Source organism: Archocentrus centrarchus, unplaced genomic scaffold (assembly GCF_007364275.1).
Source record: "Archocentrus centrarchus isolate MPI-CPG fArcCen1 unplaced genomic scaffold, fArcCen1 scaffold_45_ctg1, whole genome shotgun sequence".
NCBI lineage: Eukaryota > Metazoa > Chordata > Actinopteri > Cichliformes > Cichlidae > Archocentrus > Archocentrus centrarchus.
In genome coordinates this window covers 1,695,410-1,722,975 of record NW_022060271.1, presented here as the reverse complement: position 1 = coordinate 1,722,975, position 27,566 = coordinate 1,695,410, and the positions used below count along the sequence as shown (strand labels likewise).

The 27,566-nt window shown below is 47.3% G+C and overlaps 4 protein-coding genes across 4 annotated transcripts; 3 read left to right on the top strand and 1 right to left on the bottom strand.

The window, feature by feature from the left end:
* Positions 1–765: 765 nt before the first annotated feature.
* On the top strand, positions 766–2,917 carry LOC115777199 (nuclear factor 7, brain-like). The gene is made up of 2 exons (XM_030725032.1): positions 766–920; positions 1,014–2,917. Exon 2 carries the CDS (start codon positions 1,031–1,033, stop codon positions 2,414–2,416), a length of 1,386 nt encoding a protein of 461 aa, XP_030580892.1. The 5' UTR covers positions 766–920; positions 1,014–1,030; the 3' UTR covers positions 2,417–2,917.
* A 1,284-nt stretch (positions 2,918–4,201) lies between these two features.
* Positions 4,202–7,745, top strand: LOC115777200 (flocculation protein FLO11-like). Its single transcript, XM_030725034.1, has 5 exons — positions 4,202–4,287; positions 5,534–5,714; positions 5,871–6,029; positions 6,266–6,390; positions 6,993–7,745. Exons 2-5 carry the CDS (start codon positions 5,558–5,560, stop codon positions 7,044–7,046), a joined length of 495 nt encoding a protein of 164 aa, XP_030580894.1. The 5' UTR covers positions 4,202–4,287; positions 5,534–5,557; the 3' UTR covers positions 7,047–7,745.
* An 824-nt stretch (positions 7,746–8,569) lies between these two features.
* On the bottom strand, positions 8,570–23,089 carry plod3 (procollagen-lysine, 2-oxoglutarate 5-dioxygenase 3). The gene is made up of 19 exons (XM_030725031.1): positions 22,862–23,089; positions 19,828–19,919; positions 18,113–18,249; positions 15,871–16,034; positions 15,679–15,791; positions 15,197–15,260; positions 14,831–14,928; positions 14,516–14,611; positions 14,304–14,435; positions 13,888–14,009; positions 13,116–13,220; positions 12,618–12,743; positions 11,673–11,817; positions 11,473–11,586; positions 11,324–11,395; positions 11,103–11,207; positions 10,870–11,016; positions 9,776–9,901; positions 8,570–9,673 (listed from the first exon to the last, which is right to left on the bottom strand). The coding sequence occupies exons 1-19, from the start codon at positions 22,944–22,946 to the stop codon at positions 9,518–9,520; spliced, it is 2,199 nt and encodes a 732-aa protein (XP_030580891.1). The 5' UTR covers positions 22,947–23,089; the 3' UTR covers positions 8,570–9,517.
* Positions 23,090–24,382: 1,293 nt separating this feature from the next.
* On the top strand, positions 24,383–27,287 carry cyb5d1 (cytochrome b5 domain containing 1). The gene is made up of 4 exons (XM_030725103.1): positions 24,383–24,581; positions 25,865–25,941; positions 26,381–26,599; positions 26,707–27,287. Exons 1-4 carry the CDS (start codon positions 24,461–24,463, stop codon positions 26,935–26,937), a joined length of 648 nt encoding a protein of 215 aa, XP_030580963.1. The 5' UTR covers positions 24,383–24,460; the 3' UTR covers positions 26,938–27,287.
* The last annotated feature ends 279 nt before the right edge of the window (positions 27,288–27,566 follow it).

Sequence of the window (27,566 nt, the reverse complement as noted above, 5' to 3'; positions counted from 1 at the left end):
TGATTAGTTCACATTTAATATGATTTTTAACATAGACCAATACACCTCCACCTTTCCCTATTCCTCTATCTCTTCTATATACATTATATTCTGGCATATTCACAGATGCTGTCGGAGATGTAGAAGTCAGCCAGCTTTCTGATATTCCAAGTATGTCAATATTTGAGTCACTTAACAGATGTTCTATTTGCTCCGTTTTATTAGCAATGCTACGAATGTTGATGTGACCCATTAAAATTCCTTTTGGTTTTGATCTTGGATCCCAAATTACCTTTGCATTGTTGAGAGTTTGGAAAAAGTGCATCTTATTTTGTTTTTTAATAGCAGGATTCAAGGAATTTAGTTTTGTAGATGATGGAAATTGTTTTGTTGCAGTTTTAGGATTAATTACCTTCCACTCAGCTACCTGTGGTTGTAAGCCAACGGTATGTGGGCTTCTTCACTGAGAGATACAAAAATACACACTTACAATCATTTCACTGGTGTGAGTCTGTAACAGAGTGAGTCACCTGATCAGGATGTGTTTGTGTTACTGCATTAACCTCTGACCTCTGGAGAACCTGCTGAACAGCTGCACCATGAAGGACCCTTTATTTACTCAGACTCAGAAACAGCTTCACACTGAGACGTGTTGGAGAGCTGATGGCAGGAAACGTCCAAGGTCTGTTATAAACACGCCCATATTTGGGTGAAGGAACTGCATTTAAAAGACAAAGTCCAATGAAGCTCCGCCCCTCAGCTGACTCACCTGATCCAAACCAGGAAACAGGCTGTGGTTGTTCTCGGTGCAGAGACACACAGACCATCAGACTGAGCTCAGACCAAAGCAGCAGCTTCCTCTGAGTGAGTCCAGCTACAGGAGAGAAAAGTGGAAACTCCAACACTGCTGCTTCAAGCTGCTGACGCTCCACACACTGAAGGTGAGTCTGAGCAACAACACGACTCACAGGAAGTTTCAGTGAAGGTAGCAGAGGAGGGAGGGGAGCAGGACTGACTGTACTTCCTGTTTGCAGCTTCACTCACAGACTCAATGGCTTCCAGATCAGAGGAGGATCTCTGCTGTCCGGTCTGTCAGGAGGTCTTCAGAGATCCTGTTCTTCTGTCATGTAGCCACAGCTTCTGTAAAGACTGTCTGAGGAGATGGTGGAGAGAGAGGACGACACACGAGTGTCCACTTTGTAAAGAAATATCAGTGTATGATCCACCTTTAAACCGGGCTTTGAAGAACCTGTGTGAGTCTTTCTTACAGCAGAGAGATCAGAGAGCTTCAGAGGATCTCTGCAGTCTGCACTCTGAGAAACTCAAACTCTTCTGTCTGGACCATCAGCAGCCAGTGTGTGTCGTCTGCAGAGACTCAGAAAAACACAGCGAGCACAGATTCAGACCCATCGATGAAGCTGCACGACAACACAAGAAGGAGCTTCAGGAAACTCTGGAGCCCTTAAAGAAGAAGTTAAAGGTTTGTGAAGAAGTTCAAGTGGAGTTTGATCAAACAGCAGAACACATTAAGGTCCAGGCCCGACACACAGAGAGGCAGATTAAGGAGCAGTTTAAGAAGCTTCACCAGTTTCTAGCAGAGGAAGAGGAGGCCAGGCTGGCTGCACTGAGGGAGGAAGAGGAGCAGAAGAGTGGGATGATGAAGGAGAAGATGGAGGCTCTGAGCAGAGAGATAGCAGCTCTTTCACACACAGTCAGAGCCACAGAGGAGGAGCTGAGAGCTGAAGACGTCTCATTCCTGCACAGCTACAAGGCTGCAGTGGAAAGAGTCCAGCGCTGCCCCCTGCTGGATGATCCACAGCTGCCCTCAGGAGCTCTGATAGACCAGGCCAAACACCTGGGCAACCTGACCTTCAACATCTGGAACACCATGAAGGACATGGTCTCCTACACTCCTCTGATCCTGGACCCAAACACTGCAAATCCACAACTCATCCTGTCTGAAGATCTGACCAGTGTGAGACGAGGAGGAGGAGAGAGGAAGAAGCTTCCTGATAATCCAGAGAGGTTTGATTATTCCTACTCTGTCCTGGGCTCTGAGCGCTTTAACTCGGGGACTCACAGCTGGGATGTTGAGGTTGGAGATAGTAGATGCTGGGCACTGGGTGTGTTAGCAAAGTCTGTGCAGAGGAAGGGAGTCATACTGTCTGGATTATGGAGAATATGCTTCTATAAAGGTAAATACTCAGCAGTCTCTCCATCATCTCCTCAAACTGATCTGTCAGTGCAGAAGAAGCTCCAGAGGATCCGAGTGAATCTGGACTGGAACAGAGGAAAGCTGTCGTTCTCTGATCCTGATACTAACACACACATACACACCTTCACACACACTTTCACTGACAGGATGTTTCCATTCATTAACACTGATGGTGAAGCTAAGGTGTTGCCATTGAAGGTGAGGGTGCAGCAGATGAGCTGAGGATGATGATGTTTCAGTGAATTGAAGCTGTTAAACTGCAGCTGTCCTCCTGCTGCCTCGTTCTTCCAAAGCTCTTTGTTTCTCTTTTAGTTTCACTCTTTCTTTCTTTTCCTGCTCTCCACCTTTTCACATGGAAATCATTTCACTGTTTCTCACTGAATGACTCCCCAAACTAGATCTGAGCTTCTACCAAGTTTACAATCATTCCAAGTGATTCCTGTTTGTGTTTGATGTGAATGGAGATGATTTAGTTTGCTGGGATCTGGACTGACAGCAGCAGTTTGTTGTTGTGCTTCTCAAACTAAAGTCAAACCAATCAAATAGAATCTAATATTTTTGATTGTGTTGGTGTGCAGAGAGAAAACCACAAACTAAATGTGTCATCATCCAGAAAGTTGTGGAGCTGTAACTGCTGATGTGGATGGATGTGATTGGTTATTGTAATGTTGTTTCCTGGTTACAGTGTGGTCTGTGATCTGTTGATGATGATGATGATGATGGTGTGACAGTGAAACAATAAAGTATGTGAAGTCTTGTTGGAGCTCTAACGTCTCTGAGCTCATCTGTCCTTCATGTTTGTTCAGAGCAAACATCAAAATACTTTGACAGGTAAAAAATGAGGCTGATGCACAAAGTTCTTCTGAATGATTCAAACCAAAGAGCAGAGTCACATTTGAAGCCTTCCTGCTTCCTGTTGTTCCAGCAGTGCTGATGCAGACACGGACAAACAGGAAGTTGCTGCTGCGACTCATCAACTTTAAGCTTGTGTGTTTGTGAGGCTGCAAAGACGGATCATCTTCTTTATTAGAAACAACACAAACAGCTGCAAGCAAGTCTGAAGATGCAGCTCATGATCCTCTGGAGGAGGGGCGGGGCTTCTACCTGTCTGCACCTGAGGCTCATTTTCAGAGTCGTACAGTAAAACCTTTGAGCTGTGTGTGTCTGTGTGTGTGTGTGTGTTACTGCTGCTGTAAGTACAACAAGCAAAGTGTCAGCATGGAAACTAAAGAGCGTCTAACAGTGAGAACACACCTGCATCACACTGTGTGCTCATGAGCAGCACTCACCTGGAGAGAGGACAGGTACACACACACCTCACTGCTGCTTTGAGTGATTAGATCTTAATGTAGCAGGAGCACACACACACACACACACACACACACACACACACACACACACACACACACACACACACACACACGTGTGTTTTTCTATCTTTGTGGGGAATTTCCATTGACTTCCATTCATTTCAACAGCCTAAACCTTACCTTTACCCTTTTCCTAACCCTAACCATCACATACCTAACCCTAACCCTAACCTAAACTCAATTCATACCTTAGCCCTAACTCTGACCCCTGACCCAAAAACAGGGTTTCCCCTTGTGGGGACAAGGCTCCTGTCCCCACAAGGAGCAATTGGTCCCCACAACGTAGTATATGTCAGGAAAATTGTCCCCACAAGGTATTATAAACATACGCACACACACACACACACACACACACACACACACACACACACACGATGTTACATTGAGTGTTTAATGTTCGGACTTTAATACTTAAATACCTGCAGTGGGTGTGTGTGTGTGTGTGTGTGTGTGTGTGTGTGTGTTGTAGAGAGGGGGGGTAAAGGTCTAGCTGACTCTTTTCCTACCTGGTATCCATGGTAACAGTCATAAAAGCATGTCAATAATTAATGTGGACTTTTGTGTGTGTGCTTTCAAAGTTTGCACTACACACACTGTGTGTGTGTGTGTGTGTGTGTGTGTGTGTGGTAGAGGGAGGGCAGCTGCTCAGACTTTGCCCCTCCTGCAGGAAACTGTCGCTCAGCCGCCGATGCTGCGACCAGCCGAGGAGCTTCACAGCAACCAGTGAGTACAAACTGGGAGAACTGGGAGGGAGGGTCACAGCTGGGGTGGGAGTGGGAGTGGGGGTGGGGGCACCACGTTTACAGCCTATTTGTCCTCACTGATCCCAGCTCTGTTCGCTCTGAGCTCTCGGTCCAGCTCCAAGCTCGGTCATGTGACCGAAGGCCTCGGCTGTGACATCATCAAAGGGCCAGTGTTTAAAGAGGAGCTGAAGAACGTCTGTTGGGACATTAAAGACTGATTTGTCTGTATGGGAGCATCACGCACACACAGATACCTGCTAATCAGTAACAGCCAATGAAAATCCTTGAATCACACTCACCAAAACTGGAGCTCCGCCTTCTTGGATGGACTGTTAACTGCACAGCACCTGTATTATTATTGATCAGGTGATCCATTAAAAAGGCTCCAACAGCAGGTGTTTGCTGAAGCCACTGTTAAAACTGATGGTGTCAGTCTCTACTTTCAGACCTGATCAAACACAATGTGGAGTTCATGTAGGAACTTATGGACCTGTTAGAGTCAGAAAGGAGAAAGAAGGGGAGGATTTACAGCCATACGAGCACGCAGCGGCTCTGGAAGCTGTGGGAAAAAGTTGTTAAGGCCGTCTCAATGTCTTTTTCTGTGGCCTCTCTGCCGGTGTCCATCATCTGGTTCATGGATTACCACCAGGACAGGCACCAACCATTTTGCAGCCACAGCTCTGAGCAGCAGCCTGAACAATGGAGGTGTGGAACACGGTCCATTCAGACTCAGTGTCCTCAGCCTCCCTCAGAATGCTGTCAAAGTTCTGCCAGAGGTGGGAGTTGGAGATTTCGTGGACTGGGGCCTCTGCCAGGCATTCCCAGCACACCCTCGCAATACGTCAGGTCTGCATCAGGTCTGTTCATTGTCCTCCCCCACCACCTGATCAACTCACCACCAGGCTCAGCTCCTCTCTTCACCCGAGTGTCCAGATCATGTTTTTCCAGATGATGTGGTCCTGTTGGCTTCATCAGGTGGTGACCTCCTTCAGAGCTTTTAACCTTTAAAGGGATCAAATATGTTTGGGGTAGTGGCTCCAAAACTGCTGAGTTTCCCTCATTCAGGGCTAACTTTAAACAAACAGTTGAACACATTCATATTCAGGCATTTGGGTGATTTGTGTGTCTGACCTTCATGTAACTGTGTTATTGTTTAGTTTACTTTTTCTTTTGATGTCAGCACTTTGAGACGTAAACAAAGTTTACTTACTAAAATCTTCCTGAAGCTCCTCTCACTGCAGGTGTTCATCATGAAATCTTCAGCACCACCTCCTCCATCAGCATCTTCAGCATCAGCATCTACCTCAGTCACAGCTGTGAAGCAGCTGGTCTCCTCTTCATCTCCTCCTCCTCCTCCTTCTAGTCTGTCTCTAAGAAGTCCAGAGCTGCAAGCAGAGTTTCTAAGAGGTGAAAGCCTGTCTCTCTCTCTCTCCCTCTCTCTCTCTCTCTCTCCCCCCCTCCCTCTCTCTCTCCCCCCCTCCCTCTCTCTCCCCCCCCCCCCCCCCCCCCCCCCTCTCCCCCCTCTCTCTGAGCATAAACATCTTCTCGTCTTTGTCTTTCCAGAGCGCCGGAACAAGTTTCAGTCTCCCAGCGACACCAGTGAATCCAGCGGGGTCTCCTCCACCACCTCCCCCCTATCCTCCCCCTTCAGCCTCACTCCTTCCTCGTCCCCCTCCAGCTCCTCATGCTCCTCACCGTCCCCTGGCTTTGACAACAGACAAGGTGAGCTTGAAGGAGATACTTCCATAACCCTTAGAAACCTGCGTGAAGCGAACAGCTCCCCCTGCTGGAGATGAAGGCATGTCCCTGGGGGAGGACTTGGCTGAGCTGCCACTGGTTTGTTGTGCTGACTGAAAGCTTTGGGAACAAACAGACTCACCTGAACGTGTCATGTTTTAGAGGGTTATTTTTCATGTAGCTGCAGGAAAATGAAAACTGGAATTGTTTTTGTTGTTCAGCTCGTCTGTCGCTGTCCAGCCCCGAGCTCCTCTCTGAGCTGAAGGAATCCAGGAACCGCTCCCTCCGACATGTCCCCGCCCACAAGGGGATGACCACTGTCTTCTCAGGGCGAGGACGAGGACAGGTGAGCACAGGTTCTCCATGTGGCTCCTCAGCTTTTTTCCCTCATGTAAAGACCACAAACCCCACTCCTAAAACTTCAGATCACAGTTTAAAATGTAAATAAAACCATGATGCAATGATTCAGATTCAAGTTAAAGCCTCCAAATATCTGCTCAGTTTGAAAATGATGGCTCATCCAGTGCTGTAGTTTGAAACCCAAGTCTTTCCTTTCTTGCCGGATGCCAGATTCCAGCTGCTCCTCTGTGGTAGGCCATTTTTGGTTTCCTGAAGCTCCAGGTGTTTTCAGGGGGGGGCAGGTCTGGACTGCAGACAGTTTAACAGCTGGACTCTTCCTGAAATACTTGGCATCAGGAGTAAGAAAGGTGGCATCTGGATGGCAGCAAATGTTGCTCCTAAACTTGCAGATATGGCTCAGCATTAATGGGGTCTTCACAGATGTTCCAGATGCTCATGTGGGGTCCACTAACCCCCCCTCAGATGGTTCTCTTGTTCTCTCTCCTCTTTATCCTGGAGGATGCAGCATCCCTGATTCGCAAACACAATCTCAGATGTTTTTACAAAGGTTTAAGGTTCTGAACTAAAATGCTTCTTTTGTCCTTTCAGACTTCTGGCTCCACCCCGCCCACCACCCCAGCCAATCAGAGAGTTTCTCGCTGACTTTACGAGTCAACCTGACCCAGACTGTGGACTCTAATTCTGCTTTAGTAATTATTTAATGCAGCGCCACAAGCTGAATGGTATCAATGCTGAAAGTGGACACACTCATCATCCTCGCCTGTCCTCAAACCAAGAACAGAGAGCCTGAGGAGATTTTTACATGCTCACAATTCAAATCAAAAGCATTTATTTAATGCGGCCTCTGCAGGCTGGACTGTAAATGTACGAGCTAGTTTCTGCTTATCTCACTGCTGAGGGTCCTGAAGACCAAAGCTTGAAGGTACAAGTTGGTGTTGACTGAGCTCGAGCTCAGATTGTCTAATGAGGCAGCTCCTGAACGGTTATTATTTTTCCATCCATGCAAACACTGATTCGCGTGTTTTCTTGCATATACACATGAAAAAAGTTGTTTTTTCATATTACAGTACACATTGTTGTCAGAGTTTCTAATTCTGAGGTAAATGGACTGTATGTAAACCTGTGAGCAATTAAAACTCCTGTTCCAATGATTTCTTCAGCCACTTTTGTGGTCCAGGATTCAGCCAATCAGAATTCTGTTTCAGAGCACCTTCCTACAGGACCGAGTGATGAAGCTTCAACCAAAACTCACTTCCTCTAATGTCCAAACACCAAAAGGAACTCCAACCCCATCAATGCCCGTGTCCAACATGTTTACAGCCTGATACAATAAAAATCAATACATTTAACCCTTCATAACAACTCACACAGGGGGAATATTTTTTTTATTTACCAGTTTAAATTGTTGTATAAGTACTTTTACTTTGGTAATCTTAATGTTTGACATGAATAAAATACTGGCGATGTTCTTCAGTTTCACACAGAGAAACAGAAGTTTAATAGCTGTAGTGTAACGAGTCAGTACCAGACCTTTAGATTGATAACACACTCAGGACAATAACAGAGTGCTGAACAAAGAGGGGTTTTTGTGTCAAACAACATGAATTCACATGGATGATAAAGGTCTGACCTGCACCACTTTAAACCCAAATTATTGAGCTCATTGTAACAAAAAACAGAATTTGGCATCAGTGTTTTCTTAGTTTATGTTCCACAGGGCTCTATTATTGATCCTCTACTTTTGATTCAGGTTTTAATCATATTCAGCTGTACAAGTGTTGATTTTTGAAAATAATTCACCAATTTAAATAAGGCTAAAATGGTTGTAATATTAGGGGCGTGGCCTCTTTGACTGATAGGTAGATGGTCACACAGGCTGGAGCCCCTGAACTGGACCTTTAGACCATGTTGGACCATTTTTAATGTAATTATATGGCCATAATACAGTATGTCTACTGGGCAGCTAATTGTACTAACTGCGCTTTTCTGTAATACCAATTTGTACCACAAGATGGTGCAGCAGGTCAATGCAGACTGTTCTCAGCGTCAGCACCAACTGCAGAAATAAAGCATCATGTTTTTAAAGAGAGATAAAAACAAAACAGTGGAGTAGTTTCTCACTGCTGAGACACTGAGGAGCCCCAACAACAGACCACTCAAACTGCTGTGACAGTTCTTTTTTTTATTAAAATCTCAAACTTTATTCAGTCAGTCATCAACAAATAATTTAATGCAGTTTGTACAAAGCCAGAGACTTTAGATAAACAGACATGTATAGAAAGCAAACCAGAGGCCGGGTGGAAACGCTGCTCCTCAGACTCGAAACATCACAGCATTTTTAAATAAGGACATAAATCCTGCAGGAGGAGGTGTTTCACACCACGACCACGACTACCCGATGAAAACGCTAACAGATGCAGATTTAAAAAAGGAAATTAAAAAACTAAACAACAAAGAATAAAACAGAGATACATAAAAGGCCTTTAGTGTTTCAAAGTAACAGTTTAAAGTGGAGCTTCACGTCCTTAAAACTCAGTTTTAACCAAACAGACTCAGTTTCTGTTAAATGTGGCACAGAGTATCTCTGTATCACATTCACTGATCATGGAGGAATTAAACTCTGGAATATCCATGTGACGTGTTTCTGAGATGGACTTGACCTCGTTGGTAATACTGGAACATCTACACGGTACCAGAGGGAATCTTTCTGGACTGTGATGTAACAGCTGATAGACGTGGAGTGTTTTGCTTGCATAGATTCAGGTAGCGTTTAAAGGTAAGGCAGCACGGTGATAACTGAGTTAACCTCTACACGAGGCTCTTATTTTGAAGTGTCTGGAGGAGTGTCTTCAAACTCTCCCGTTTTTATTTGTTTCTCTAAAATTATGAATGAAGATAAAGTAAAAATAGAAAACTCTGAAATGTCAACACCGATGTGTTCAGGGACAGTCAGATCTCTTATATACACCTGAAATAAGGACACAGTGAAATGATATCATGATGCATTCAAGGTCATCACATCTCCTCCTTTATGACTCTATGATGATGAGGTTGACTAATCTTCTCACACTCACACACACACAAACAGCCTTTTACGCACACGCTCGTCGTGTTTAGGGGTCGACGAAGGACACCATGATGTATCTGGTCCCTTTGGTGACACGCAGGCCTTCGTGGTAGTGCGTCAGGCGACCTGGGTGCATGAAGGACCAGCCCTTTCTGGGAGACTCCACCTTACAGTCGTACCGCAGGAATCTGCAGCCTCCACCCTGACACAGGTAAACACAGAAAGGCAGAACTTCACATACATTGTTCAGCAAAGGTTCCTTGACTTCCTGATTATTCATCTTCAGATTAGCAGGCTGTGCTACCTCGTAGTCGATGCCCTTCCTGTTCAGGGCGATGTTGATGGTGAAGGTGGAGGAATCGTGATGCGGCCGCAGAAATGGCTGCTCGTCAGGACGGTAACGCACCACAAAGTTCATGATGGCTTGGGCCTGCACATACACAATACCAGAGGACTTACAGCAGGATCAATGAAAGATGCACAAAAACACGAGGCAATGGTCCCAATATCGCACAAACATCTGACTCAGCAACTTTGTGAAGGAAAACATGAACCATGTACCACAAACTGCCTGCACTTCGTCACGAGTTTTTGTGGGCAGAACCATGGGGGCTTAATTTTCGGGTAAGTATAGAGTCTCGTCTGAATGTCTGAGATGTTTCAGGGCTGAACTTTGGGCAGGGTCTTGACAATACTTCTGAATATGGTAAGGAGATCTTTGGGGTAGAATCTGGACTGTACTCTGTGTTTAGGGTCTGGACTGAACCTTAGGTGAAGGTCTGATGGTACATTAAGAGTATAGTTTAGATCAGCCCCTGGGGTTAAGGTCTAAACTGAACCTTCCGGTAGAGTTTGGATCTTGGACTTTATTGTTATAGTCTACACACTACTTTTGGTTTGTGCTCTGGACAGAACCTCGAAGCACAGTCTGGACTCAACCTTCTGGTTAGGGTCTTTATAATACCTTGGTTAGTCTGAACTCAGCCCAGGGTTTGGTCTGCATATTGGGGTTGACTGTACTTTGCTGAAGACTACACTGAAAACTAGGATTTGGATCTAAACCATATTTTAGAGTAATGTCCGGACTGACCCTTGAGGCAGGAAGTGGACTAATCTTTGGGGTGGTTACAGGGCTGTATCATAGCTTTGTGTTTTGAACTGAAGGGTTTGGTTATAAACTGCCCTCTGGGGTAAGGTATGGACTCAGTGTTTTGGCAGGGTATAGACTGTAATATCTGGTAGGGTCTAGACCATACTGTGGGGTTAGGGTCTGATCGGTACATTGGCACAGAGTCATTAATTGAACCTTTGAGTGTAAACTGTACTTTGGTGTCTGGGCTGACACTTGGGGCAGGCTGTGGACTGAACTTGACCTGGGGGTTAGGTTTCAGACCGTACCCTGGGGTAATAGCCAGGATAGAGTTTCTCGGTGACAGGAGAAATGTAATCTTTGAGGAATTTGAGCCACTCCTTCTCAAAGCCGATCTGGTTCATGTGGATATCCACAGTCGGGACGTTTTCATAGCCGCCAGCCAGACGCTCATCCTGGAAACACAGAAAACACAAAACCGTCCAATCTTAGTACCTACGTAACTCTCTGCCTTTGTGTGACCGTCAGAATAAACGGTTACCGTATGCGATCCACCGGACCACTGGCCGTGGTCCTCCATGGTCTCTACCAGCTGGTCACACATCTTCTCTGAGAAAGCTGGAAACCAGTAAACATCTGGACAGGGCTGAAAGAAACCGATTATTAAACCACAGATGATTCTGCACCAATCATCAAAATAATGTGGTATTTGATGTTGTTGTGCCTCGGGCTGCTTCCCGAGCCCCTCTCTCATTTTGTTACCTGCTCCACATGGGCCTTCTCATCTTCAAAGATCTTGGAGTAGTTCTCGTGGACGTACTTCTCCCTCCAGTCCTGCAAACAGAGACATGCTCAGTTTTTTCTTCATCTTTACCAAATCACCTTCATTTGAGTGTTCACGTTTTTCTGACCACAGGGTTGTCGAAGATCTGCCACATGTCCGGGTGGAGCCTGGACGTGTTGTAGTTGGACGATGCCACCAAGCGGCCAAACTCGTCCCGGTTGGACACGTACATGAAGACTCCCTGTGGGCACATTAGGTTAAAGTTCAATGCTGACAATGAGCACAAACTGACTGCTGCCAGTAAAAAGATGAGGACGTTGGTGTTACCTGGTCTCGGATGCTCCTGCAGAACACCATGTCGGCGTCCATGCCCCCCTCGTCCATGTAGAGGCTCACCTGAGACAGTTTGGTCCGCAGCACGCTGCCTTTGATCATGTACGCCTGAGTGATGTACGGCACGTTCCACAGACCTCTGCACAAACACAGGCAGACGTCCCAGAGGTCGGTGCTGTTTGCCATCATCATGCTAGCCATGCTAAGCGTCAGCGCTGGTTCCTGCTCTGAGTTTTAGTTTCTGTGTTTAATTATTCTAGTCTCCCCATTGAGTCTTCATCTTTGTTTTATTAGGCCATTTCCTGTTTTACTTTGAAGGTTGGTTCTCGTTCTGGTTTTTACTTCCTTCTTTCCTTTTTGATCGTCTGCTCTGCCCTTGTTGTCGTCTCCTGTGTTAACTGTATGTACCGCCGTCCTTTGTGTTGTGTTTCTCCTTAACTATCGCAGCTCCTCGTCTTCTTTAGGATTCACGTTTAGTTGGACTTGTTGATGTTTTGGACTTTTTTTTAATCTGCCAAATGAAATGATGCATTCTGCTATTTTCTGCCTACGTTTGTTTTTTTTTCTACCCTACAAAGATGACACTGGAATAAAGAAAGTGAAACAGTGCAAAAAAAGGAAAATCTGAACAGCTAGAAGAATCAGATCTGTTCTCTTTAGGAAGCACATCAAGGGTCAAAGGTGAGTTCTGGTTCTGCCACATGTTGAACAGAAACTAGAAGCTGCTACCTTTAAAATGAGGTCATTCGTCATTATTCACTAAAATACAGGCACACACTGACGCACAATCTAAACTCAGTCAGGTTGTGAAAGTTTTGATGGCCTTTAACTTTAGAAGTGGATGAGCATCTCTAGACTTCATTTAAACCCCTGTCATTAGTTTTTGTGGTATCCTGGATCACGTCCGGCATTAACCAGTTTCTGTGTGTGTTCACTTACACCCTCTTGCCCTGGACGATCTCGATGTAATCTTCAGATCTGGAGTAGAATCCCTCAGGGCTCAGCGCGCCCCAGAAGTTACTCCACAGCTTCCCGTGTCTGGACAGCATGGGTGCTATGACGGACCTGCGAGGAGCAAAGAAATTCAGAGACCTTCATCACGCAGGAAAACAACCCAACGTCAAGCTGAGGAGTGTGAGATTGGTCCACCTGTGGGCAGGAGGACAACCAGCAGATGGTAATCTGAGGGCATTAAAACAGTTAGAGGGCTCGTTCAGTCTGACATCATTAACCAGTTCCTGAGGCACCACTGAGTTAACCTCTAGAGTTGGGTCAGGACTGTGGCTTTGGGTTAAATATAGCAGGAGGAAGACACCGGAAACGGACCAAACTTCACCCAGAAGAACATCTGGGATGATCCTGGATTAGTCACTATGAAAGAGTCCCGATCCTAAGCTGAAAGTCCACACACTGATGGTTAACGGAGCTTCTACGTACTTGTTTTCCTCTATCAGGATCCTCAGGGTGTCGGAGTTCGTCAGAGCCACGTCGGAGTCGATGCTGAAGTAGTAGTCACACTCTGGATCCTTCCTGCACGCCTCGCTGCACACAAACACACACAGAAAGGTTAAATATGTTCTTATTTCGGGGGTTTCCATGAAGGTGCCAGTCAGACTGGTTTAATCTCAGCACAGAGACCTTTGTAGATCAGATTGTTCTAACCACTCTGGAGTCATTGAGCAGGTTTAGAAACACACTTTGGAGAGCAGTATTTTGTTCTGCCTCATTTCCCTTTTTAAATGTCCCGCTTTGAGGTTCCTGCCAAATAATGCTCACTCATGCCTCAAAGCACAGAGAGCAAAGGGCAGAAAAGTGAGCGTTTCTCTGAACTCTATGAAGTTAATATGTCGTGTGTCGCCTGTGTGTGTCTTCCTCCTGAGTCTCTGGCTGTTTTCACCTGTAGGGTATAACTATCTGTCCCGTCCCCTTTGACCTCTCTGGTTCCCTGTTTGTTCCCAGGATTTATTCCCGGCCTTCCTCTCGTGCCTGTTTGGGATTTTGTTTAGTTTCGATTTTCCTGACTTCTGTATTAAATGATTTTAAACTCACTCTCGTGTCATTTCTGTGTTCTGTAACTCCTGCAGTTGGATGCACACACTGTTTGTGTAACATTACATTGTGTGTCTGCATCATAACTCAGTTCATCACTGCTGTCTGCACAGAAGCAGCATTTCTGTTTGTGTGAGGTCCTCAGAGGGGGTGCACTCACACAGCCATGGTTCTAGCTTCCTCCTCCTTCAGGTTCTCCTCAGGTCCGACCACCCGGGCGTCCGGGAACAGAGACCTGTGACGCTCCCAGAACTTCTGGATGTGGCGCTCGTGGTACACAACCTGCAGCAGGGGGACACGACAGCAGGTCAGAGGGCAGCGGGAGGGAAGGTTTCTGTGTTTGTGTGTCGGCCTTTAGAGGGTAACTGCTGCAGAAATGAACTTAGTGAGCAGACTGCACATTTCTACAGATGGCGGCTGCTGAGACATCTTCATGCTCCTGTTGGTCACTGTCAGGGGCGACAGGGCTGCAGGTCTGGGACCTCCATAGCTAATTCTGACCCTTTATTCCGATTCTTTTCCCTCCTCCCTGTCCCGTTCCAGGCTGATCAGCCTCTGTGTGAGTGTGCGTCGTACGTTGTTGTGGATGAAGAGGCGGATCCTCGTTGTCGGGTAGTTCAGGGTCGACAGGCGCTCCAGGAACTCCTCCATGAAGGGAGTGGCGTGCTCGATGAAAACAGCGACGTACACCAGCGGCATCTCCTCGTCCTAAACACAGAGAAACGAAAGAGTGACGCAGGGAAACGTTTTCTCCTCGTGGCGTTCTCGGATCAGAGCGGAGCGGGCACCTCGCTGAAGAAGATCAGGTCATCGTCACAGATGCTGCAGCCGCCCTCGTAGGTCCACGCCGTGGGGACGTAGTTACCGAGGTAGTTCAGCTGCAGCTGCAGAGACAAACGAGGAGATTCACACTCCTGATTGGCTGTCGCAGACATGTGACTGCTCAGTGATTTTCTCTGCCATATAACTAAATGAATTTGGACTACTGGATATCTGAAGGGGATCAAATATGTGTGATAACCAGCTCTGATGACAGATACAGTGTGAGGATTTAAGCAGTTTACTCCAATCACGAGTGCTCAGGTCTCACTGCCACCTCTTACCTTGGTGGGTCCGTTGCCATGGATGACAACAGGAAGCGTGTCGTAGGCGACATTCCTCGCTCTCACCTTTGCCCTCTCAAACTTCAGGACGACCTCATCTGTGAGAGGAGACAAGGTTCAGGTTTCTGCTCCCAGACTAACTGCAGTTCCTCTAACATCCACTCGAGGCTCCAGCAGTGACTCAGTCCCCATAGACGCCCATGTTAAAATGTGCAGCAGAAGTAAACATGTTTACAATCTGATTTAAAAAACTGTTTTAGTTTTAAGGCTTAAAGTTTGCATTATGAGGGGTGTGGCCTCTTTGACTGACAGGTGGATGGTGACACAGCGGCTGTAGCTGCGAGCTGTTTCACATCCATGTCTCACCTACAGCTCCGTTCAGGTTTTGGAAGATCCGGGATCGATGATCCAGGGTCATGTTGAACTTGGTCTGAGGAGACGAACCACACGATCATCAGTGCTTCAAGATTTAAAGGTTCATTTACAGAATATCTTATTCTCTTCAATCACAGTGGGGCTAATTTAGGCTAAAAACTCCTGTTTATTACCAGCAGATCAACTTATCCATTGACCTTTGACCTGAGCTCACCTCAGAGGAGCTAACCTCAGATAACCGCTGTTATTAATGATAACCACAGCTGCCAGGTGAACTGTTATTAGAGGGAAGGTCTACCTGTTGAACTTGCATTACAGAAATTGTCAATAAAAAGTCTTTAAATCAAAGGTTTGGCTAGCACAGGTTTAAAGAGTGTGTGACTCGTGTTGGTACTAAATGAGGGACTGCAGCTGTCAGCAGCTCTAACACTGTCTTTGTTTATGATTTAGCATGTTTGTGGAGCTGCTCTCACCCTCTGTGTCTTGTCCAGGTAGATCTTGGTGTAGAACAGCTGGTCGTCGTCACTGTCCTTGTACTTCCACTGCTGGACGATGGCGCTGAGCTCGGCAGCGTAGCCGATGAACCCTGAACAGAGTCGGCATGTCTTACCTGCTGTTTTATTGTTGCTGCTGCATTTGAAAGAAATGATGAGCGTGCTCCTCACCTCCTGAGTTCAGGTAGCGTTTCCCAGCGCGCACCTCGGGGTATTTGGAGGCCAGACGCTGGTCAGGCCAGCAGAAACCCTCAGCTGAGAAAACCACTTTGTGACCCAGACGGGAAAACTTGGAGAGCAGCTCCTCGGGGCCCGACGCAAAGATCACATCGTAACTGCACAGAGAGAGAGGGGGCGTGGCTTGTTACAGGTAACAAATACCACCTGTGTGCTACAGTCTGAGTATCTGGGTGTGCACAGCCACAGAGCCGTGTTTGTACAGAAATGGAGGAGGGGGACTGAACACTGAGCAGTGGGTGGAGTCAGAGCCTCACCAGGTTAGGATGGTGCACACAGCAGAGAGCATCCAGGCTGATGTTCATTTTAGCTTCAGGCCCAACAAGCAGCAGAGCTGCATGCACTGCAAACTGTGCAGAGAACAGATTCCTGCAACAACTGCTGGGTCTCCACGAGTGTGTGAGCTACCAGAGAGCTCTAAGGACACAGAAGCAAACAGACCAGCAAACGTTGTGCGCTCTCCTGTAAACTGTGGGAGCTTTGGATGGTCAGAGCAGAGAACAGCTGGGACAGCAGGCGCGTCTGAAACATAAATCCACTCTCACGATTCTCCAAAAGCCTCAGAGGTTTCTACATTAAAAATAAGAGACCCAACATGTGAGCAGGGGCATTATGGCTGCAAGCAGAAAGAGAAGCTCGCTGCTGCACAGAGGAGCATGATAACTGCTGGTGGTCAGTGTGAAAAACTTCATCTCTTTGAGGTCTGAAGGAGCAGAGTAATGACAGCCTGCAGCAGCCACAGAGGAGGGTAAGGTGTTCATTACAGCCTCAAACAGGAGGCTCCAGCTGTGGCCTCCTCTCCTCTCTGGGACCGTCCACAGCTGGGTCACAGTGGAGGAAAAGGGAGCCTCACACATTCATCATCATGGGCTTGAATGTCATTTAGAGCTTTTACTGGTTTCTTTGAACTGTTCTTCTTCCAGGGAATGACTGCCCAGCAAACATCTATAACGACCTTAACCCACACAGGGTCAGACATACACACTGCCCATAAACAGTATTAAAGGATCACTTAAAAAACACATCAGATCCCAGTGGGAAAATCCTGCTGGATATCCACACTGATACGGACTGGGTGACGTGTTAGGAATGAAAATGATCGACCTACAGAGGCTCAATACAAAGCTCTCAGTTCCTTCATCCTCCAGGAACTGCCTGCACACTCTCACCATGTGAGACCTCATGAAGGCTTCTGATTGGTCAGAGACATTCACACCAGTGGCTGCTGGAGGTCCTACAGTACCACTCTGTCTCCTGGAGTCTCCTCCATGCTCTGAGACTGTGCTAGGAGACACAGCAAACCTTCTGGCACGTATTGATGTGCCATCCTGGAGGAGTTGGACCACCTGTGTGACCTCTGTAGGGTCCAGGTATGACCTCATGCCCCCAGCAGTGACTCTGACCCTAGTTAAATGCAGAACTAGTGAAAAACAGTCAGAAAAGATGAGGGGAATGTCCCCCTCTGAAGCCTAACGAAACTGCAGCCTAACCAAACTTGTTTTCACCACTGTTACCTTCAGTTTTACTTAATAACAGAACAGAGTTCAAAGGTCAGAACACTGAGGCTCAGTGAAAGCACTGCAGCTTACAGGTGGAGTCTGATTTCAGAGATTCTCTGCTGATACGTTTATGAATATCCAGATTCATGTCCTCCAATTGTGTGAGCAAAGCTTTGTCCTCAGGTGTGTCTAAGTAGGACAGGTGAGCAAAGCCAAAGACAACAGCAGAGAAACCTGAGAGGGAGGAGAGCCGAGAAACCAGGACAGAGCTGATGGAGACGATGAGGACACACACACACACTCACACACACACACTCACACACACACACACACTCACACACACACACACACACACTCACACACACACACACACTCACACACACACACTCACGCACACGCACACACACACTCACACGCACACACTCACACACACACACACCACTCACACACACACTCACGCACACACGCACACACTCACACACACACACACTCACACACACACACTCACGCACACACAGCACACACTCACGCACACACACACCACACACTCACACGCACACACACACACACACACACACACACTCACACACACACACTCACACACGCACACACACACACTCTCTCTCTCTCTCTCTCTCACACACACTCACACACACACGCACACACACAGTGCTCACCTGTCCACAAACATGATGATGCGCTCTGTGTCCTCCGAGTGCTTCAGCAGCTCCTTCTTCAACCATCTCACCTTCTGACCTCCACCCACTGTCCGAGCCACGTCACCTCCCTTCCACTCCTCACCCAGACCCAGCACCTGCACACCACCATCATCATCATCATCAGTTTCACCTGTTCAGCAGGTTTATAAATAAATAATTAAAGTTATCAGCAGCCAGTGACCCCTGTGACCATCAAACAGCTTCTCAGTTACAGAAGAGAAGATGAAGAAGAAGACGAAGAAGAAGAAGAAGAGGAAGAGAAGAAGAAGAGAAGAAGAAGAAGAAGAAGAAGAAGAAGAAGAGAAGAAGAAGAGAAGAAGAGAAGCAGAAGAAGAGAAGAAGCAGAAGAAGAAGAAGAAGAAGAAGAGAACAAGAAGAAGAAGAGAAGAAGAAGAAGAAGAAGAGAAGAGAAGAGAAGAAGAGAAGAAAGAAGAAGCAGAAGAAGAGAAGAAGAAGAAGAAGCAGAAGAAGAAGAAAGAAGAAGCAGAAGAAAGAAGAAGAGAAAGAAGAAGAAGAGAAGAAGAAGCAGAAGAAGAGAAGAAGAAGAAGAGAAGAAGAAGAAGCAGAAGAAGAGAAGAAGAAGAGAAGAAGAAGCAGAAGAAGAGAAGAAGAAGCAGAAGAGAAGAAGAAGAAGAAGAAGCAGAAGAAGAAGAAGCAGAAGAAGAGAACAAGAAGAAGAAGAGAAGAAGAGAAGAGAAGAAGAAGAGAAGAAGAGAGAAGATAAGAAGCAGAAGAGAGAGAAGAAGAAAGAAGAAGAAAGAAGAAAAGAAGAACAGCGAGAGAATAAGCAGATACTCAGAAGATATACAGAAGAAATAGATATCCTAAGAAGATAAAAAAGCAAAAGATAAGATAAGCAGAAGAGAATACTAAAGAAGCAGAAAAGAAGCATAAGAAGAGAAAAGAAGATAGAAGAGAAGAAAAGAGAACGAAGAGGAAGAAAGAAGAAGAAGAAGCAGAAGAAGAGAAGAAGAGAAGAGAGAAATCAGAATAAAGAAGAAAGAAGAAGAAGAGAAGAGAGAGAAAAGAAGACAAGAAGAAGAAGAAAGAAGCAGCAGCAGCTTCAGTCTGACAGTCTGCTGCTGATTCCTTTCCTGACCCTTACTGTCGGGTTTCTCCGGCGTGGCTGCAAACAGAGCTGCACTGTGAGGCCCAGCAGCTCCTCCTCCTCTCAGTAACTGTGCTCAGGAACAATCAGCTCATTCATGAGGCTGCTCACTTCTTTAGGACTCAGTCAGGTCGCTGTGATCTGGCACGTTTTTGGGTATTTTTGCTTCTGCAGAGCGCAGCAGTGGGTTTTAAATCCAGCAGTCATGATGTGATGGACGTGCAGCATCGCAGCCACGGCTTCAGGAATTACAGACAGTTCATACGCAGTCCACACATTCAGGGTCTGTCCATGCATGAAAGGTTATTAATGGAAGCCTGCACAGGCTCCCGTCTGCTGCACCACTGCATTTAAAATACTGCACAGAGCCTCAGAGTCAGGTTACACCCAGAGCCTCACTGATGTTCCTCAGAGAGAAACCGGAGATGTCTGTGAACTCTGGAGCAGCCGACTGTGGATACTTTCAGGAAACTCTGAGACCCACACCTTTAATCCCAGAGCTGAGTCTGGTTACAGGTTACTGTTAGACACAGCAGCTGTGTGTGTGTGAGTGTGTGTGTGTTACCTTCACAGTGTAGTTGAACTCTCGCGCTGTCCTCGTGAAACGTTTGAAGCCGTCCGTATCCTCTGTTGCCACGGTGATGACCAGCAGATTGTCTGCAGACACAGAGCATCAGGTGATGACATCATCAGTATCCAATCACTTTTCTTTTTTCCATATTCACGTTTGCAGGTCTGAATATCTGCTGCAAACTGCTGAGCAGGTAACACTCAGACAGGAGCAGCTGCCGGCTTTCCCTGCAGGCTTCCCAGGAATCTGAGTAAAAATTCCTCTGAGAGGTCAGAGGAGCGGCGTGGGGGGAGGAGACTGGTGACACAAAGCCCCCCCTCATCCTCCTGCGGGGCTGCAGCCGGCGTGTTTTAACCTGTGTGAGTGATAACGCTGCACTGAAGAGGAGGCAGCCAGCTGCCACCACAGATCCCTGCTCTGCAAGCATGATCCCAGCAGCTTCAGGAGAGAGCAGCTGCTCCTCTTCCTCCTCCTGCTCCTCCTCCTCATCCTGCTCCTCCTCCTCCTCATCCTCCTCCTGCTCCTCCTCATCCTCCTCCTGCTCCTGCTCCTCCTACTCCTGCTCCTCCTCATCCTGCTCCTCCTCCTCCTCATCCTCCTCCTGCTCCTCCTCATCCTCCTCCTCATCCTGCTCCTCCTCCTCCTCATCCTCCTCCTGCTCCTCCTCATCCTCCTCCTGCTCCTCCTCCTGTGCTGGGTTTGTTTGTTTCACTGGTTTGAAAGTGTCCCAGCAGTTTACTGTGACATTTCCAGTCCAGTGTTAATGGTTTTTACAGCAGCAGTAAAAGACAGCAGGATTCCTCCAGCTGCACCGCATCAGCTGATCAGGGGGTCAAAGGGCACTGAAGATCCACAGGACAGCTGAGGGTCTCCAGGAGATTCCAGCTCACTGAGAAAGGGAACGTTTCCTCTGGAAGAGTCTCTGCAGATACTTCATCACATCTGTCCAGATGTCAGTGCCACTCAGGCCCGTCCAGCAGGGCACACCCGGACACGGGTGGGAATGCTGCTCAGGAATGTTGCAGCTCCGGGGTCAGACAGCACCCCCCCACAGCACACACACAGCTGGCCTCCTCTCACTGCTTTCCTAACGAGCAGCAAACACACAGTCACATCCTGACAAACACAAAGTGACCTCCACCAGGTGCTTCCTCTTCCCTGCACTGCATCGCTCCCACAGCCTCAGATCAGCTGGACTCATACTTGTTCTTACCTACAAAGATAACTAATATGATAAACACGGGGGAAATGTTTTTATTTGTGGCAGCAGGGGGGAGGTGAGGGCGTGAGGCGGAGCTCTGAGCAGCAGACCTGTGTGAGGACTACAGGTCCTCCTGGATCACCTCTCCAACGATCTGCTCATCATAAAACACTTCTGACTGATTCTCAGCTTTCCTCGGAGTGTCAGGGTGTGGAGGCCACTCTAACCAGGTGTGGGCATCAGAGTCCTGGGATATCTCAGCTGCTCCGTCACTGGTAACCTGGAAGCTCGTATCACCGTGTGGCACAGGTATCTGCTCGGAGCTGGGTCACACGAAAGCACCTGATTTGATACCAGGATCCTTGTAGCTCTGACTCTTTCTGATGCAGTCACGTGTAAAGGTGATAATGAGTGAATCTGCTGATGTTATGTGACCCCTATGAGAAAAATACCTGACCTTTCTGCCAGCTCAAACTTCCATGTTAGCATGAAGCCTCCCGGCCTGGTTAGCAGCACAGATCCCGGCTGATGGAGCTCAGAGCTCCACCTTCTTCCAAACATCCAGCAGCAGTGCTGACCTCTGTGCATCTTCCAGCATGAAGGAGCAGGAGGAGGCAGCGTGATAGCCAGGAGTGAATCGGACGAGGAGGACCGCAGAGCGCTGCAGCAGGGTCACCGCTGTAAACAGATCAGTTCAGCCAGCAGGAACTGCTCGAGCTCTGAGTCAGAGATGAGCCTGAGGAAAGCTCAGTGCAGCAGGAGGAACGCTCACACAAACATCTCTTCCTCCCAGAGGAAGAGGAAGGAGAGTCTGACTCGCCTGAGGAACTCTTTCTTCTGACGTCATCACTGAACTTCTGGGAGCGTCTGAGGGAGACCTGCTGCTGTGAGCTGTTTATGGGAAACACCCTCAGCTGAGCTCTGTGTGACAGTAAGACTGTGTGAGCCACAGCAGAGACCAGGCTGAGGCTGAAGCCCCACCTTATTATCTACACATGAATCTACACTTTAATGCATCCAGTGACCACAGAGCTCCTGACCTCCTGACCTCTGTTTGCTGAGGCAGCTCTGACTCACAGCCTGAAAGACCGTGAAACCATGGAAACGCCTTGGCTCTCCTCAGCCAATCAGAGGAGCTCTGTGATGTTTATGATAAAATCAGTAAAGCTCTGCTTCATTCCTGTGTTTACTCTCATGAGTAATAACGGGAATATAAGCATGATACAAACCACAGCAAAGCTTCACAGACAGGCCGTCTGTATCAGTCCTAACATCGCGTCTGTCCACGTACAGCACGGAGCTGCCTGCAGGAGGCCAGCCGTGGGCTCAGCAGTGAATCACCCACTCCTGATCAGAGAGGAGGACCCACAGGTTCACATGACGGGGAAGGTGCTGCAGGTCAATAACAAATATAAAGTTATTAGCATTAAACTGTCTCCTGTGGGAACCCCGGGTCCAAACCGCCTGTTAAAGAGTTCAGGAGATCCTGATGTGATGATCTGAGCTGATGAAGCAGATCCAGCCGGATCCCCTGACGGAGACCCCGGGCTGTAAAGTTTTCCGCCCTCACATGAACACCAGGCTCCGGTAAAGTTTTCCTGTCCTCCACAGTAACGCAGCGGGGCTTCAGGGCTGATTTTAACTGTTTTAATTATTAATGAAACCTCCATAAACGCTCCCGCCGGAGCTAAAAACGTGTAAAACTGTTAATACGCGGTAACAATAATGTAATGAGCGGCCTCTGGCTCAGAGAACCGGAGCCCCGCAGCTCCAGCGGGTCACGGTGGTCCGAACGGCCGGCCGGAGGACCCCGCAGAGCGGCCTTACCTGGAGACAGCTTCCGCTGTTCGGCTCCCACGGAGCTGTGGAAGAAGGCGAGCGCCAGCAGGCAGAGAAGGTAACGGGGGGACATGTTTGCTCGGCTCGGCCCGGTTTGTTCCTCTATCTGCTCTCACTCTATCTCTGGCTCTATCTCTGTCGCTCCTGTCTGCTCACGCTGACTCTCAGGAGGCCTTCAACTCTCGCGACACTCGATCCGGTTCCCGACTTTTGCCGAAGTCAACGGAAACCACGAAAAACTATCCAGCCAATGAGAAACGCGAGAGGAGGAGCCATCTTTGACTGGCAGATGTACTGACGAATCGGCGCGCAGGAGCGGCTCCACACCAGCCAATCAGAGGCAGACAAATGGGCCCTTTTTGTCCTCTCTGCTTTTTTAGGTGGGCTCGAACCGCAGAAAGTTCGTGAAAAGCGGACGGAGTGAATCTCTGCCACGTCAGAGGCTTTCAGGACAGGGAGGGGGAGAGTCCTCGGACCCGCAGGGGGAGAGGAAGAGAGGGACCTCAAAATAATAATCCTCGTAGTTTAAACAGCATTCATCTTTCTGCATTAAGCTCCTGCCACATCTATGGAGCTTTTTGATCATTACTTTAGACCCAGATTTACTCGAAATATCAATTTACATAATTATTAAACATTCCTGAGCCCTGAGAAGGCTGTGACCTCTGAATATAAATCTATAAAAGAAGGTGACTGTTTCTGCCTCTCACTCTGTGGAAGTGATTTACTCAGATAATGAGCTGGAGAGTCAGCCTGCAACAATAACTTATTTAGAACCAGAGATTTCATATGATGTTATGGCTGCATTTACCATTACACGTTCATCAGAGAGGTCAAAGGTTAAGTCCCTCTGACTCTGAGCTGTCCCTCTGTTGGCCTCATTTCTTGAACTCATCCTACCACACACCTCCCCGCTGTCTCTGTGCTCCTCCTTTATACACTGTGCTAAATATCACTTTCATATGTGTTTATATTGATGGGAAACAAACAGTCGTAGGTAAAATTAATTTATGCATTTTTGGATCAGACAAAGTCAGTCACATTAAAATGATAAAAATAATGAATGCAAATAAATGCATGAATGTGTGCAGACACTCCAAAATGTTTACAAACTTTTTAAATCAACAAAGATTAGATCATTTATCAACCCCAGAGAAATTATTACATTATTGGAGCCTAAATATCCAACATAACTCATAACAAACGAGCTTAAACGGAGAAAATAAAATACAATAAAAGCTGAAAAATGAAACAAACGGTCCATGATGGCAATGCAGAAAAATAAATGGAAAACAGGGGGAAAAAATCAGGAAATAAGAATAATATACATATTATTATTATATAATAAATCCATTACCTAATATACAATCTATAATAGAATGTCAAATGAAATAAAAACATCACTGCTTTGATTAATTGATTTATTAATTATATTTGTCATTTTTAGATCAGGTATTTTAATGAGCTGCGGCTGACGTCACAATCCCCCCGACCTTGTTGCCATGGCAGCGTGACAACAGGACTCCATGGAGACGGCGCAGCCTGAAGCGGGCCGGTTTTCTCCGTGTTTGGACGCAGCCGCAGGTGATGCTCCGGCCCAGGTACTTCACGCCCTCCGAGGTGGCGGCTCACAACACGGCGGAGGACCTGTGGGTGTCCTTCCTGGGCAAAGTGTGCGACCTGAGCCCCCTGATGAGCCGACACAAAGGTGAGCCGCTGCGTCACTGTGTGAGGTCAGGGCAGGTAAAGAGCACAGGCGGAGAAGTCCGAGGCAGTGAGTCTGTGTGAGAGCGCTTCCTCTTTCTAGTTACACAACAGGAGCAGAGCGTTTCCGGTTACTGCTGCCTCATCCACACAGAGAAAGTGTGTGTGCGTGTGTGTGTGTGTGTGTGTGTGTGTGTGTGTGTGTGTGTGTGTGTGTGTGTGTGAGAATCCTGAGCAGAGGTTTAGCTGCTCCTGTCCTAATCCACAGACTGTATACAAAAGATGGGTGAAGCATATTAGTATCACTATCATTATTTAGTACTGTATTTGAAATTAAGTGAAGGCTATAGATCAAAAGAGGAGGAGCAGAGTCGCCCCCTGGTGGCCGTTTTGCGGCCCTTGTGCCCTGCAGAAAGTCTGATAAACAAATATTGCTGCATTCAAAGACCTTAAAGCAGACTGAGTGCTGACCGTGGAACTACATTTATGGAGAAGCTGTGGTGGAGTTGTTGCAGCTGCTGAAACGTTGTACCTGAACAGGTGAGGTAAAGAGGCTGAGGGCAAGCAGGTGATTTAATAGTCTGATTGGGGGGAAATGAAATGGAAGCTTTTGTTTTGATAATCTTTAATGCACCTAGGAAAAATAACTTTGACTAACTGGAGGTTTTTATTTTGGAAAACTAACATCTGATCATTTCCTGTAACTTTTATTTTTAAAAAGAGGCAGGTCAAAGTATCCTGGTAAATTCCTCATTAAATGGGGGCTTTTGTTTTGAAAATATGATATTCTTCCATAACTGACTGACTGAGGAGGAGGAGGCTTTTAATTTGAAATATTGATACATTAAAGTATCCTGTTGAATTTAGATAACCAGCTGGGGCTTTTGTTTTGAAAATCTGCCACAGTTAAAGGCTCTTGATGACTTACAAAAAGAAACTGGTGGCTTTTATTTTTGGAAAAATGACACCTTAAAACATCTTAATGAATTCCTATAACTAATTGTGGGCTTTTATTTTGGAAATCAAAGCCTGTTGTCAAAGGATTCTGTTACCTTTTAATACCTAACTGGACACTTTTATTTTGAAAAAGTGACCATTTTAAGAACCTTAATGAATTCCTGTGACTGGGTGTTTATAAGAGTGAAGGTATCTGTGTTTGCTGTGGTGTTTCCTCCTCCACCCTCTGAAAACGTGGGTGTGTTAATGTCAGACACCACTGTGGGAGTCCTCAGGTGGAGAGCATTAATGAAGGTGGTGTTTATAAGGGTCACATGTCTCTGTCTGCAGGTGACATTCTGCTGCTGCCCATCATGGAGTTTGCAGGGAAGGACATCAGCAGCTGGTTCGACCCCAAGACTGAAGACGTGAGTGCCGATCATGCTCTGCTCTAACTCCGCTTTTACTACAAGCCACAGCTGTTAGATCTGACCTCTCACCTTTAAGACTAACTGCACATACGGATGCTTCGTGGGGGTTAGCATTTTACTGAAGGAGAATGCAGCATGTAGACTGGAGGAGCTGAACCATCCTCCTGAGCCCCAGTCAGCCCCCAGTCAGCTCCCAGGGGGTCCTGTGGGGCCCGTGGAGCTCTTCACTGCTCGGTGTGGAGAAACATGAACCTTTAAAGAAAGGTGAAGCAAACAGAGGTCACAGTCTCCATCCAGCGTTGCTGTGACTTCAGGAGGAGGTTTCAGTTCTGTGATCTGGACTCTGTTCCTCACACCTGAAACCACCTGTGGTTTTTCTTTACTCCTGCACTGTTACAGTAAACAGGTGTTACATTCATTTCCTGTCTGTGCTCAGATCCTGAAATACGTCGACCCTCTGACCAGCTGTGTGGCGTACTACACCCCCAGGGGGCGCTTCCTGCACATCCCCCCCACCGGCCCTCGCTCCGACTGGGACGGCGACATCGGACAGCCGTGGTGGAAGGACCGCCGTTACGAGGTGGGGCTGCTGTCTGCTAAAACCGGGTGGATACGAGTCGTCAACACGCTGACATCACAGGAGCAGCGGCTGGAGGTGAGCACATCACCCCAGGTGCACTGTGGGTAACTGCGCCCTCAGAATGTGGATACTGGTCCCAAAGGTGTTTAGTTATAAAGCGGTGTGCGTCCTGCTGCTCTCAGGTGTGCTCAGAGGAGAATCTGAATGAGATCCTCCAGCGTTACCTGCGCTACAACTCCCACGCCCGCAGCTACACCTGGAAATACAACGGCGCCGTCCTGGATATGAACAAGACGCTGAGCGAGAACAACGTCCCCGACGACGACCTCGAGCTCGAGCAGCTGCGCCTGGACCGAGACGCGTTCACCCCCGCCGTCCTCCTCCACTACAACGACGACCTCACTGAGGGCTGACCTCCGACCTCTGATCGCAGACTCCAGCGTGGCAGATATTTTATTAAAGCAAGTGCAGCTCACCGGAGTTTTAGAGCTTTGATCTGAGCTGCAGGTCAGTGTGGGCGGAGTCTCAGACACTGAGCCTGCCTCTTTCTTTGGCCTTTGTGCAGCTTTGACCTCCTAGTTGGGTTAACCTCCTGTCACCCAGAAGGTGACCAGTTGGGTCACCGTGACCTTTGTCATGGCCACGTTCTAATAAAGGAAACCCTGACTACAAGGTGTTACCACGACGATGGCTAATTTACTGCATGATTAGGTTTAATGTTGTGTTGTTGGTTGTGTTAGTAAAGTTCTTTTAACCCTTTCAACTCATTTTGTGTGTTGTTGCTTTTTCCAGTCTGTTTGTGGTTGTGTTTTAATTTTACACAGTCTTTATGGTCACTGAGCCCACGACCATATCAGAGTGACCCCTCACATCTGTCAACGAGCCTTTATCATAGTTAACATGTGACCCAGTCTGGTCAAATGAGCCGGGGGGGGGGCTAATTCTCAGGCTAAGTACTTAGGAATCACTCTGCTGTATTATGGTTCACAGGATGTTCTTAGCAACAAGTTGTGTTTAAATTAATAGCAGTCCAACATGGCTA